This window comes from Aotus nancymaae, unplaced genomic scaffold (assembly GCF_030222135.1).
Source record: "Aotus nancymaae isolate 86718 unplaced genomic scaffold, 86718_ANA_hifiasm-v0.15.2.pri h1tg000064l_0, whole genome shotgun sequence".
NCBI classification, from domain to species: domain Eukaryota; kingdom Metazoa; phylum Chordata; class Mammalia; order Primates; family Aotidae; genus Aotus; species Aotus nancymaae.
This window is the reverse complement of record NW_026988478.1, coordinates 3,608,386-3,622,965: the sequence shown is the minus strand read 5'-3', so window position 1 is coordinate 3,622,965 and position 14,580 is coordinate 3,608,386. Positions and strand designations below refer to the sequence as shown.

The following is a 14,580-nucleotide window of genomic DNA, read 5'->3' as shown; positions in this document are numbered from 1 at the left end:
TCATTTTAATGTTAAAAGGAAAAGTAAATTAATGTTCTCCAGCATCACTGGAAGGAGGTGATGTCCCAAAATCAAAAACTGAAAAAATGTTGCCTCTCCCAAAAATGTTGAAAACATTCATTTGGATAAAATCATCATAATGGTGTTATAAGAATTAAATTAAAGAAAATTACTCCATTTGTTCTTCTGTGAATTTATTGAGTTTGTCATTTACTAATGTTTCAAAAATTTTGCTTTTAAGAAAGTAGATGTTACCAATAAAGCCGTTGCAGAAATTCTTTCAAAAACCACTGAATATCTTCAGCCAAATCCAGGTAAAGTTGAAATATTCTCATTTATTTGCTGTTACAGACCCTAATAACCCATGTTTACTTGGTGTTTAGTTGACATAATCTAGAAACAATGTCCTCTGTGTCTCAGTAATGAAATTCAGTTTTTAAAGCTGAGTCTCCAGTGACCAAAGGTAGTTGCATTCAGTCCTACTGATGAGAAACAGAACAACTATTTCTGTGAACTTCAGTTGACATCATCCGAATGGAGTTCTGGTCATAGCAACGAGGCAGCGCTGGGCAAAGGTTTTTTATGAGTTACTTCAGAAAGCCACTAAATATTTGGCAAATATTTTCTTACTCCCTTATTTCCTCTTTATGATTTTTTTTTTAATTCTGCTTTTGTGTACCATATACATAGAAGTATATGTTAATTCGAAAGGGCTTTCTCTTCATGGCTCAAATGCTGGAGAAAGAAGGTGTGGTGACTATGAAAGAGGTGTACGTCCAGTGTGTTACATTAGCTTCTCCACAGAAGGTCTGGGTTTCTAGGTCCCCAAACAGCATCTTGGGGACTTAGATGTTTTCCCAAGTTGTAAATTATAGGAACCAGTAGAGGGCGCCTAAGCCTTGAGTTCTGTAGATTTCTGAAACCGACTTTCCTTTTTAGAAATTTATTATTTGCATGGAGTTCCTGTGATTCCCTTGGCTGTAGGAATCAGCACAAACCTAACCATTTGAAAATTGAGAAAGTAAAAATTTAAGAATATAAATTTTATCAGATGTATCCAGGCAGGTTCATTACAATTGCATTGATGATAATAGCTTTGAAAACCATAAGCATGCCCTGGCTGCATCAGTGATTGAAATGAGACATGCCAATTTCTTTTCCTGATATGTCAGTCAGTCAAATATTCTAATAAGTGCTTTCTCTGCACTAGAGGATTTTTGGGGTGCTGGAATACACTATGAAGTCAGACAGATACTCCACCCTCAACCAGCTGACCCTTGGATGGGATAAGGAGGTGTTGGCCAACAATAAAAGTGTCCACTGGCCAGAGGTCTCTAGTTATTCCTAGAGAAGAGGCAGCCCTAGCAACCTCTTACCCAGTTTAATAGCTCTCACCTACATTCCTGCTGCATCCCACATCCCCCTCCGACAGTGGGAAGTAGACTGTGAGCTCCTTGAGGGCAAAGGCTGTCTCTGGAGTCCCAGTACTAAGCAAGTGTGTTGTTGCACAGGGTCCAATGCAGCAATGAGTAAATACTCATTGCCTGAGTCAGAGAAAGTAAAGGAAGGTAAGACAGTGATGCCCATCACCTCCTTAGGGAGCAGGGGCTGAGCTGCACCTGGGACCAGCCACACAAGGCTAGTGTTCACTAGGGGTAGGGGGGTTCTGTCTCTTCCTATGGTTCTGCCTCCTAAACAACAGCACCTGCCTCCCATAATTCTGAATACTATTAGGCTGAATCAGTCCTTGGAAAGAGCGAGAGAGCGAGAGAGTGATCAGTTGGTTGTTTGAAACATCCTCCTCGGCAATTCTGTTTTTGTTTACATTTAAAGAAAAAGCATGTTGGTGTCACACAGGGTCAGTGTCTGACTTCACGTGTTAGCAATTGCAAGCTTTTCAAAGGGTCTCACTTGAGGGGTGGTGCTCAGAAAAGCCCGGGCCACTATTATTTGAAGTCAGCAATGTGCACCATCATTTCTGTGGTTCATGATGGCTGTGGAACAGGGCACTTAGCACCCACCCTGGTAAAGAACCTAGAAAATTACGTGGGAAAATTAAATAGTTCACACATGTTCGTTTCAGGCCTCGGGTCGCTGGCATTTTGTTTAAGGTGATCTCAGTTTTGGCAGCTGCGCTTGTTAAATGCTATGTACCTGTCACTCCATCTTGTAACTTTAAAGAATTACAAATGACAATGTTTTTAAGCATACAGAGCTAAGCTAGGAATGCTGAACACTGTGTCGAAGATCCGAGGGCAGGTGAAGACCACGGGATACCCACAGACGGAAGGCTTGCTGGGGGACTGTATGCTGAAATATGGGAAGGAGCTCGGGGAAGACTCCACCTTTGGTGAGTTATTCAGAGATCACCTGGGGGAGCTGAGAACTCCTCCAGTATGCTTTTAGGTTATGCACAAACCCTTTAGTTTAACAACCTTTGTTATTTTTCCACATTACCAAAGTAGTACATGTTAAATGGCAGGAGGTTTAGAAAAGATAGGTAAGTAAAATAAAGAAAAATGCTAACATCACCTGTAATCCCATATCCACTGATTGGCCTAATTAAACTCTGTTGTGTATCTTATTTTTTTGAGACTGGGTCTTTTGCCACGCTGGAGTACAGTGGCATGATCTTGGCTGACTACAACCTCCGCCTCCCAGGCTCAAACAGTTCTTGTGCCTCAGACTTCTGAGTAGCTGAGATTACAGGCTCAAGCCACCATGCCTGGCTAATTTTTTGTATTTTTAATAGAGACAGGGTTTCGCCATGATGGCCAGGCTGGTTTTGAACTCCTGACCTCAAGTAATCGCCCACCTTGGCCTCCCAAAGTGCTGGGATTATAGGAGTGAGCCACAGCACTCGGCCTGTTGTGTATCTTTTATGCCTTGTTTATTTTTATTATATGTATTCATATGTACTTTTAAAAATGACAATAAGGTGGGGCGTGGTGGCTCACACCTGTAATCCCAGCACTTTGGGAGGCCGAGGCGGGTGGATCACGAGGTCAAGAGATCGAGACCATCTTGGCCAACATGGTGAAACCCCATCTCTACTCAAATACAAAAATTAACTGGGCATGGTGGCACGTAACTGTAGTCCCAGCTACTTGGGAGGCTGGGGCAGGAGAATAGCTTGAACCCAGGAGACAGAGGTTACAGTGAGCCGAGATCACACTACTGCACTCCAGCCTGGCATCTGGTGACAGAGCAGGACTCTGTCTCCAAAAAAAAAAAAGACAATAAGGCCATAGTACATATACTCTTTGGTAACACTGACTATATCATGATCCATATCATAAAATCTTCTATGATATTGTTTTTAGTGGCTACATAATATTCCATGTGTCATAGTTTGTTCAGTCAATCTCATTTACTAAATAAATTTTTCTTTATGTAAAAACATTTTACATAGCATTTACAATAACCATTTCCATAGGTAAATCTTTGGGGATATCCAAAATTAATATTCTTTGACATAATTTAGACAAAATGCCTAGTATAAAATTCCTGAGTCAAGAGTATGCTCATTTTTCAGGTTTTGAAAGCATATTTGCAGCTCACCCTTCAGAAGGGTTCCACCCATTTGACACTGTTGCCAGGAGTGAGTGAGGGTATGTTTCTCAACACAGTTCCTGACCCCAGGGATTATCTTTCTAGTTTACTTTTAAATAACTGATCATTTGATAATGTGGTGTATAAAAATGATATCTCATTGCCCCTTTGGATCACCTGTGAGGTAGAATTTTTTTGTGTGTTTGTCATTGGTTTTGTGAATTGTGTGTTTGTGTCCTTAGCCTGCTTTTACATTAGTAGGTCAATTTTTTTCCCTCCTGTCTCATGAGGTCTTTAAATGGTCAGGATATTTGCTCATTGACTGTCTTGTATGTTGATGAAATTTTGTCCAAGGTAAGCATTTACCTCTGGACCTTGTTTATCAAGGTCATTTCAATGGAGAGAGATTTTTATTTTTTATTTAGTGAAGCTCTTTAATCTTCCTTTATGGTTTCTAGCTTTTAGGAATCATGTTTAGAAAATCTTTTTCATTCCACTCCCTGGCAAAGGATATAAATGTTTATTTATGCTTATTTTTGAATCCTGTATTTTCTTTTCTTAACTTTAAATTTCCAAGCTCCTGCATTTATTGGAGCTATAGTGCAATCAGGTTCTAATTTTGTTTTCTGACAAATAAATAGCTTGTTCCAGTACTTTATGGAAAAGTCCAACTTCCTCCTGATGTTTTGAAATGTTTCTTTTATTATAGACTAAATTTTTATACATTAAGCTTGTTTATGGTCTTTCTCTTTTGTTTCTTGATCTATATCCTGTTTTGATTCAGCGTCATGTTGTTTTAAGCATTGAAGTTTTAAAACATACTTTAATATATTTTACTAAAAATTTAGGTATTTTGTTGTAAAAAGTTCACAGACACACTTACTGGTTTTATTTTTCCAGGTGAAACTTAAGTCCCTACTATTTAAAAAAGTCATTAAATTTTGATTGAGATTCATTTAAATTAATACATTAAATTGAGGATGAATTTGATTTAATGTATTAGGTATTCCAAAAGAATTTGGCATATTTGCTATTCATGTAGTAGTAACAAGGCAGGAGATGGAAGTTGAGAAATCAAATATTTGGCCACAGCAATCATTCTAGGAAATTGGAGAAAATATCCTTTGAAAAAAATTTTTAAATTCAAGCATCCAAACATTAATTAGTGACAAAGGGTAACATTAACCCTTAGAGCTGTATAATGTGAATTTTATTTTCATTTCAAGGGCCAATGGGGACAAGATGGCCTATTTCTTACTCTGAAGGCACATCAGTGAAGGGGACAGGTGAGACTGCCACGCAGACCCTGAAATCCAAGGATACTCCTGCTGTGCACCTGGCCTTGGTGACAGCCAGACAATTTGGTAGCTTCCCAGGTGCCCAGCAACCTAAAGGAACTCGGGTTAAGGAAGAGAACTGATGTCAGCAGGGCATCAGGAACAGATGGACTTCTGCTGTTCCAAGGAAGAGACTGTGCCTTTGGATGTTTTCTTTTGGGGGGCCACACACTGGGACCTCCTACAGTGCAGAAACCTCAGTGGGTGGAAGCTGAGCCCCAGACCCATGTCGAATTTGACAGCACCGGTCTCGGACAAGGAAAGGGAATGTCAGATTTAGGGAGGTGGCGGCCCCTGTTCAGAGTGTCATCTTTGGAGTCTCCAACATATGGAAATATTTCTGTCATTAACATTGTGAGGCACTGGCACTGGTGGCAGAGGGGCTGGGTTGGGGGGTCAGGCAATACCATTTCTCAGCATTTGGGCAGGAAAAGAGTCCATAGGCTAGGAAGGGACATTTTGTCTTCATTTAGGAATGATTTAGAAACACACTTTGGAGAGTTGAGTTAAGGAAATTTAGCTTCCAAGGAGGAATGAAGCTACCACTGGGTCTGAATGGAGTCCTGGGGAAGCCTTAGTTTAGAATAACAGGGTTCCTACTTCTGTTTTGCAAGGTCCTATCTATCTAGTATGTTTCTGGTTTTTTAATTTAATCTTGTTTTTTTATTGAGTGTCGCTCCGTCGCCCAGGCTAGAGTGCAGTGGTGCGATCTCAGCTCACTGCAACCTCTGCCTCCCAGAATCAAGCGATTCTCCTGCCTCAGCCTCCCTGGTAGCTGGGATTACAGGTGCACACCACCACACCTGGCTAAGTTCTGTATTTTTAGTAGAAATGGTGTTTCAGCATGTTAGTCAGGCTGAGCTCAAACTCCTGACTTCATGACCTGCCCACCTCAGCCTCCCAAAGTGCTGGGATTACAGATGTGAGCCACCGCGTCCGGCTGCCATCTCTGTTTTACAGGGGAATACATTATCTATGCCCTCAACTGATGGGGGAAACAACTCAAAGGTCAGACGTAGGCTGGACTTTAAGATCTTCTTCAAGCCTGGAAATTGAGCAACCTCAATCTCCATCTTTTTACAAGATCAATTTAGAAAACCCCAAATATAGGGAAAATAGTTCATTCTAGTACAGCGTTTGCCAGGCATGTTTTCCAGAGACCCTGCAACCCTCATTGTGCAGAGAACTAGAGGGCACCTGGTTTGCAATAATCTTGCAAATTACTGCAGATTGACTGGACTGAGATACCACGCTGTAATCCAGGAAAAACTGCCTGTCACTACCCAAGCCAGAAGGACTGGCCTGGGCCCCAGTGCACCACCAGACCCCCACCCCACCATGCTGACAGGATGTCCCATGTGACATCAGCAGGCTTTCTTTGACATCAAGAGAGGGCAGGGAGCCTTAGAACCTTCTAGAAGGATACAGGGAGTAGCCTTGAGAAGATCCCACAGCTAGAAGCTGAGATGTTTTTTGTTTATTTCTATTGTAATCTTTATTGGTTAACACTTAGTCCCGTGAGTGAATCCTTTCATTGTTTACAAAGAGATTTTATTCTCGAGCTTCCAAGGAACCCTCCGTGCCAGTTTCCCAAAGTACCAGTTTTTAAAAAAGGATCTTTATCCCCATCTAGTGGCCCAAATGGTAAGTACTTCGGTCTGCCCGCCTCAGCTGTATTTGCTATGGTGGTGAAGTGCAGAACATAGAGAGGAAAACACAGAAAATAGGAAGCCTTGCTTTTTCTTTTTCATTCTGATCCAGGATTCAGAGGCCCTGGAGCAAGGACCTTGCTACACCATCATCCCAGACTTTTGGTAAAGAATGAAATAAATAGCACTGTTAACCTGGAGTAGTCTCCCGAAGAACCTTTTGTATTTGTCTTTTCTATTCAAGGCAATGCATTGATAGAAGTTGGTGAATCCATGAAGCTAATGGCTGAGGTGAAAGACTCTCTTGATATTAATGTAAAGCAAACTTTCATTGATCCACTTCAGTTACTACAAGATAAAGATTTAAAAGAGATTGGGGTAAGTCTTCCAGGATATAAATATATCTGTTGCAAAGTGATGTTTATATTTAAAATCATTAGAACGTTTCAACAGGGACTCACTGAGGGAATCATCTTATGATACTTGTAGGTAGGGTGAAAATAACTCAGCTTTATTTTCCTGGGTTCACTGGGAAGGAGTTGCCAGGATCCATTAGCCCTATCTACCCTGGAGATAGGGCAGGATAATGGGACGGGATGTAAGCCCTATTCTTCCAGCTGGAAATTCTGTATCTAGTTGAAGCCAGTTCAAAGCCAGCCTAAAAATCCATAGTTCTGCACCATTTATCACGTAAAGTAATTGCATAACTTTGTAGTTGATTTTTTTATTATCAAAATCATACCATAGTTGCAAGTTTTGATGTGTTGCCCTGGTGGTCATTATTTTCCATTACTTCTCAAGAAAATCAATACCTAGAAATTGAATGTTTCATTTGGAAAACTGTTAAAAATGGCTTGCATGGGAACTTTCAGGTACCTGGAAGTAACTGCATACCACTTGCATGGTGGCATTTTTGTAGATGTGCAAAAACAGCCTCGAGACTTCTGCACCACCAGGGACTTCTACTCTGGAGGTACAAGCACTCTCTTATGGATATGCACAGAAGATGTTCCTCCAGGTGCCCTCCAGCATGATCCGAGGGCAGCCTGGGCCAGTTTGGAGGCCATTTGGGCCTTGGGCATATCCTGTTTTCCCTTCTTCAGACCTATTGATTCTCAAAATGTGGTCCCTGGACCAGCAACATCAGCATCACTTGTGAGAAATGCAAATTCTTGGGCCCCATCCCTTACCTCCTGAATCAGAAATCTTGGGGGTGAAGCCCAGCAAGTTCATGTTTTATAAAGTCCTCCAGGTGATTCGGAGCCATGCTAATGTTCAAAAACCACTGTTCCAGCCCATCCTTTCCAGACTGGGAGTCTGGGGTGTGCAAATAGGGAGAAAGCACAAAGCAGAGCGTCACCAGGGAGCTGGAAATAACTCAGTGAGACTGGGAGACTGGGGTGTGCAAATAGGGAGAAAGCACAAAGCAAAGCGTCACCAGGGAGGTGGAAATAACTCAGTGAGGCTGGGTGAAGCTCATGTGCTGAAGGGGTGGCAATAAGGCCACAGAGGAAAGGAGGGGCCAGGCCGTGAAGGGCTGAGGGGCTGCATCTTCACTCCACTGCCTGTGGGCAGCCAGGACAGTTTGCAGATCAGGAAGGGTGCCCTAGCTGTAGGCTGGAGAATGGACAGGAGGGAGTGCGATGTGATGCCAGGGGTCAAGAGCAGTCTTTGTCCTTTCACCCCTTCTCCTGGCCGAGTCACCTCACTCCTCAGCCCAGATATGCTTTCCTTTGGGAAGCTGTTTGTTCTTTTGCTAGACTCCATGGGGTGCCCCTTCTGTGCCCCCTGCGCCATGGGCACTCTTGCTTACTTTTTGCTCATGTTGGGCGGCCCACTCCTTGGGGTGAGGCATCGTGGTTTGTTCCTTGGTGTAACCACAAGCCTGCCACGTGGTTTGTGCTCACACATTATTTTAATTTTTTAATTTTAATTTTTGTGGGTATGTAGTAGGTGTATATGTTGGTGGGGTATAGGAGATGTTTTTATAAATTATTTTTGAATGGCTGATCCTAGAGAAGAAGTGATAGTCTGGGTTCTGGGGAGGCCAAAACATCTCCCCCAAATGCCTCCTTTGCTGACAATCTAGCAAGTTGCATTTCTTGTGCTGTCATCATGGAGGAAGGTCATATGAAAAGTCAGCACTGCTTCACCTAGCCAGCCACAGACACATATGTGGTCCTGAGTAGTAAGTGGGTGAAATGTGTGTAATACACTTACTCTGAAATGTTGCAGTTCCCTATGCAACAAAATAATTTTCTAAATGCCATCTTGTTACTCAGCTGCTGTTTGATGTAGAACTGTACATCTAAACTTAAATTATGTGGATGATGGAAAGCGAAGAGTCCAAGGTTTAGGAAGCCTTTCACAGTCTTAGCTATGCTCTGTGTCCCTCAGAAATCAGGGATCAGGAGCCTGTTTATTTGACACATGGCTGACTTTCAGGTGTCTGTGTAGAGGTACAGAGGGATTAGGGACCAGCCCAAAGTCACAGAGCATAGGAGAGAGATGCTTCTTACTCTTTGGGTCCCGTGTGCTCTTTTCACCAAGTCACAGAAATTACAATCAGTGCTTCCTGCTAAAATGAATAGTGCAAGTTATCTCTGTGCTTCAGTGGGATGATCAGTTTCCACATACACTTTAGATTCAAGTATCTGATTTCCGAGGATTACAGCCATAGACTCTCCCTCCCTTGTCCTATATAGCTATACCCCTCTACACTGTTTCTGACATGGGGTCTCTCTGCTTGGACACAAACTGTGATGGGAAACCTACTGCTACACAAGGCAGCCTGTTCCATGAGTGGACAGTTCTTTTATATTTTGTTAAAGGGGTTATAATATTGTTTAGAAATTTTACCACTTCAGAGGTTGTCTGTGAGTAATATCTCTCCTTTGTATTCATTAACAGCGTTTTATGCAACTTATGATTGTTTGAGAACTTTATGGAGTCCCTTAGAACATTAATGGATCAGTAGAAATTTGTGTTTTTATAGTCTACTTACTACTTAGTCAGGAGTTGACAATAGTGCCAAAATAAATGTTCCTACTTGTTTTGCTTGGTTAACCTGGTTAGAAATTACCTGGACATTAAGAAGGCTGAAGTGAGGGATCGTATAAAGAACATTGGAAAATAATATCTGAGCATGGATCTGAGCATCTTTATGTGCCATACAGACACTCATTCTATCACTGATCTGTCCATTCATTCCTTCATTCCACAAATATTCTTTGAGCACCTGAAGTGAGGGGAGCCTCCATCAGGTGCTGGGATGCTCCCAACAGCAGTGTAAGGTAGGTTCCTGCCCTCTGGAATCTAGGCCGAGAGAAAGCAATGACCACTTTCATAGAAGTAATTTTTTGTGCCAGGTTTTGAACGTAGTGCCCTCTGAGGGACTCCTTTCTCTTTCTTTAGCACCACCTGAAAAAGCTGGAAGGCCGCCGCCTGGATTACGATTATAAAAAGAAAAGAGTAGGTAAGATACCAGATGAAGAAGTCAGACAAGCGGTAGAAAAATTTGAAGAGTCAAAGGAGTTGGCTGAAAGAAGCATGTTTAACTTTTTAGAAAATGATGTAAGTATTTAAATCAAACAGAAGACATTAATGTAAATGAATAAAACATTGAATATATGACTATGATCTGCGCGTGTTGAAAAGCTCTAAAGCAGGGATGCCCAATCTTTTGGTTTCCCTGGGCCATACTGGAAGAAGAATTGTCTTGGGCCAGACATAAAATACACTAACAATAGCTAATGAGCTTAAAATAAATTGCAAAAAACTCTCACTGTTTTTAAGAAAGTTTACAAATTTGTGTTGGGCAACATTCAAAGCCGTCCTGGCCACATGCGGCTTGTGGGCCACAGGTTGGACAAACTTGCTCTAAAACCTTGGTTGTTATGCAGGTTTCCAGAATTTTCTCCTATCTCCTACCAGAGATTGTTTCAGACATCCAACAAGCCTTGCTGACATCTTTTTTTGGAGGCGGAGTCTCACTCTGTTGCCCAGGCTGGAGTGCAGTGGCATGATTGTGACTCACTGCAGCCTTGACCTCACAGGCTCAAGTGATCCTCCCACCTCAGCCTCCTGAGTAGCTGGGACCACATGCATGCCACCAAACCAGGATAATTTTTTGTCAAGATGGGGGTTTCACCCTGTTGCCCAAGCTGGTCATGAACTCTTGGGTTCAAGCCAGCTACCCGCCTCAGCCTCGAAAGTGCTGGGATTATAGGCGTGAGCCACTACACCCAGCCCCTGACTCATATCTTAAATCTTGAGGAGTCCTATTTATCCCAGGATTGCTTCAGAGGTTGTCTCTGAAGATTGCAAATTAGACTGCCTTTTGAATGTGAGGCCATAGCATTTGTGGTTTCACAGGAGAATGAAAAGTCCAGATCATGTGGTAATTTGCCATTTTGCTAAGACTGAAAAGCAGTTGACAAGGGAGATGTTTAAGGGAGAGCAGCTGTCATCCCCAGCTCTCTGACGCCTTTACCTGTCATAGCGCACGTTCAAGACACAAAAGCAGGACCTAAATTTTTCAGCTGTTCCATAGTGGTGCTTGTGGGCCTGGGAATTGTGAAGATCTCAGGTTTTATCCCTCAGAAATGCCAGTCTTCTATTGTATTGTGGTTCCTGTCACTTGCTTTGATTTGATTTGTTTAAGTAAAGTCAAGTGAAATGGAATTAAGGAGGCCTGGTGACTCTTGACCAGGCAACACACAGGTGGGGGTGGCCTCCCTGCTTGGCCTTGGGTTGAAGGGGCCATTGGCACTGTGACTGCCTGAGTGAAAGAGGTGTCGGCCACCTGCCTCCCTCCTTAGCCTCTGCCTCAGCCTGGGCTGAGCGATGCCAGGAGCCGTCTCAGCCCCAGCTTTAGCTTGGGTCCTAATTGTTAAGCTTTTAAACCTGTGGGAACAAGTCAGGAGGTTTATTTATCCTCAAGACCATGTTGTACTTATAACAATTGATTCAAAGGTACACTGAGGTCTTACATCTTTTGAGTCAAGTCAAACAAAATGCATTGACCACCATTTATTTACCGTGGTGACGTGTGGATGTGTGAAGGGATTATGTCCAATACTGACAAGACATTCATCCTTCCCAACTGGAAATGCCAATTTGAAATTTCCCATGCTCATTAAACCACTGAGGCCTGAAAAGTACACTCTACTATGTTATTCCTTTTAATTTTTTTTTCTTTTTTTTACTTTTTTTTGAGAAATAGGTGTGGCAGTTTGGTATCTCTGTTTTTCTTTAAATATATAAATTTTCTCTTGAAATTGTCCCTAAGCAACAGCCATTTTGTTTTGTTTCAGATTGCCATATTGTTTTGAAGTCTTTAGAAAATGTATTTGAAGTGTGACATGTATCAGATACTCCTTGTGGGGCCACAGGGAATGTTGCCCTGCTGGCTCTGGGCCCATTCGTGGTTTAAACTCTGAGATTGTGTCTTGTGTGTCAGATGTGCCATCTGACTGATTTGTTCCATTCATTACCTTCATGTGGGAACCACGATGATGAGTTTTTGCAAAGTCCTCGTGAGGGAAGCCTGTGTCAGCCATGCCAGCCTTGCAGTTGACCCAAGAGACCTCAGCTTTCCCCTTAGTATCAGTCTAAAGTCAAAAAGGATCCCTTCATTATAACAGCTCAGTCATTTGTCTGTGTTTTGACAGTGAAATGTATTCTGCCTGTCATAAATGGGCTAAGCCCTCCCACCCTGTGCCGGCAGAAGTAAGAGCTGGTTCCTAGCCCAAGCTCCTCAGGGACCCTGGTGCTGGCCTTGCCCCACCTGGTTGCAGTGTTTCCTCCAAGGCTTCCCGTGGGAAGTTGGCCTGTGGGCAAGTGGAGGTTTCCCCTGTTCAGCTCTGAGGAGTCGAGGCTGCTTCCTCAGCCTGGATCCTGGGGTTTTCACCTTCACAGGGAGGGGTTCTCTGGCTTCTACTTCTGCTATTGAGGTGGGAGGAGACCAATGTTATGAAACAGAGGGGGGCTGCCCAGGCTGCCTGGGAACTAGGTTCTTCCCATCCTCCCTCCCCCACCTCCTGCTGTGTGTAGCTGCAGTGGCTACTAGGTGTGCTGTGGTTGCTGGTTCTTGCAGTAATGGTGGTGATGGTGATAAAGACAGCGGTGGTGATGATGGCAGTGACAAGAGCTACCATTCACTGCCGCCCCATGATAATGGTCCCTATCATGGCGCACTTGTGTTTACCTTTTCTCCTACCCAGGTTAATAGTTGAGGAGACTCAAATAATTATGTAGGCTTCAGAAGCCCATCTTCACTCTGCTTGGGATCAATAGCAGTTAGATCAGAGGGCAGCACCTCATCCTTTTCCATGTCAGTGTGTCTGTGCCATAGCCAGGTGGTCTGAACGTCCTCTCCTGTTGACCAGGCCAGGTAGAGAAAAATCTCCGGGTCACTCCTTGGACCTGACATGCCAATGCTGATACTGCCTGGTGCTTGGGGACAAACAGAGAATGTGACTTGTTTGGAGAAAGAAAAAATGCCAATACATGGTGGTTGGGGCATACCTTGAACCCTTGGCCCTGTGTTTGGTCCATCTTCAACAACCAGGCCAGAGCTGGTGGTTCTGCAGCCCATGGGACTCTGGTTCCTGCTCCCTCTGAGTCACCACCTGCATGTCCAACCTTGGTCACTCAACCTCTTGTGGCCATGTTTCTTCCTTTCCTGATGGGGAAGCCCTGCATGACAAGCTGTGCTTCAGGATAGCTGGGGAGGGCTGGATTTCCTGGCAGAAACTAAAGATGGCTGGGACCTGTTCTAATTGCCATGTCAAACACAGTGGGTCTTCGGCTGCTGCTGCCTGATGGATTGGACGGTGCTTCCACCTGATCTGGTACCCACTGGAGACAAGGTACATAAACTGTCAAATGAGTGGCTACAAGGGAAGTCTGATGGCAGGCAGTGGAGGCCCTGACGCTTCCTCCAGACACAAGTGGGACATGCTTATGTTACTGAGGTTGGAAGTTTGGGGATGTCAGTCACAGCCATTCACCCTTTGGGTTCTGACCAATGGAGGAAGTGACACAAAAGCCATATTGGAATCAAGGGACAGCTCCTTAACTGATGAGAACACCTGAAAATTGTAAAATACAGACCTTCTGGTCCACTGTGCTGAAGGACATGGCCTGGGCCTAAAGTCCTGATGACACTTTCTCCTCCTTGCTCCCTTGGTGGATGACAGCCAGCTCTAGTGGAGAGCCAGCCTGCCTCAGCACCCAGACACAGCCTGAGATGCTGAAACTGGATGAAGGGGAGCCTTGCCAGCCCCAACCCTGCAGAGCCAGTGACTGCAGCAGAGCAACCCATCCTACTAACTTGGGAGCACCCCCAGCCTCATCTATGGGAGGAGAATGAGGAGGGGCTGGAGAGAGGACCTAGAAGCATTCGCTCCAAAGAGAAAGCGAAGAAGCAGAGAAAGGTGAATGAAGGGAAACCCTCTGTGATGGGTGTTCTTGGTGCTCTGGTGCTACCTGCCCATTTCTGTCTGGCACTGACAATTCAGAGACCAAAATCTCACTCTGGGGGAAGAGCTGGTGCCTCCTCCAGCCCTCATGTCTTGTTGTCCTGGCTAAGACACAATAAAAGCTTCACTAGGGAATGCTTCAGAAGAAATTGTTTGCCAAAGCTCTGACTGATATGAGGAGAGCCCTGACTGGATTCACAGACTTGGTCTTTCCTGGATCTCCAGACGCAATGGTTCCCAGGGTTTTCTGGCCAACAGGCCATTTGCAGGGGTTTCCAGGGTGTGATCATTCATCTAGCCTCACCTCTGCATTCTCCCAGCAGAGAAACAAACCGGGGGAGCCACACAGGATCACACGCCAGCCCCTTGCCCAGAGAGCAGGGCTCTCTAGGAAGCCATGTTGGAAGGGGCAGCTTGGGCCTGGGCCTGGGCCCACGATAGAAGTGCAATGAGCTATTCCTGGCCTCAAGTCTAGACCTTGGATCTTTGCAGTTGGCCCACAAGGCCTGAGCTCCTGCAGGGAGAGTGGGTGCAGGACCACGAAGCCAGATGACACAC

General features: G+C 44.1%; 1 protein-coding gene across 6 annotated transcripts in view; it reads left to right on the top strand.

Annotated features, from left to right (window-relative positions):
* The window catches only part of SH3GL3 (SH3 domain containing GRB2 like 3, endophilin A3), a 302,580-nt gene that overhangs the window by 256,408 nt on the left and 31,592 nt on the right, over positions 1-14,580 (top strand). For 5 of the 6 annotated variants that reach the window (XM_064366159.1, XM_012449439.2, XM_064366160.1 and 2 more), the window contains exons 3-6: positions 242-314; positions 2,207-2,350; positions 6,783-6,916; positions 9,953-10,111. In XM_064366159.1, the coding sequence (XP_064222229.1) occupies positions 242-314; positions 2,207-2,350; positions 6,783-6,916; positions 9,953-10,111 (510 nt within the window). The remainder of the gene's footprint in view (positions 1-241; positions 315-2,206; positions 2,351-6,782; positions 6,917-9,952; positions 10,112-14,580) is intronic. The other variant, XM_012449443.2, reaches the window with a different exon arrangement.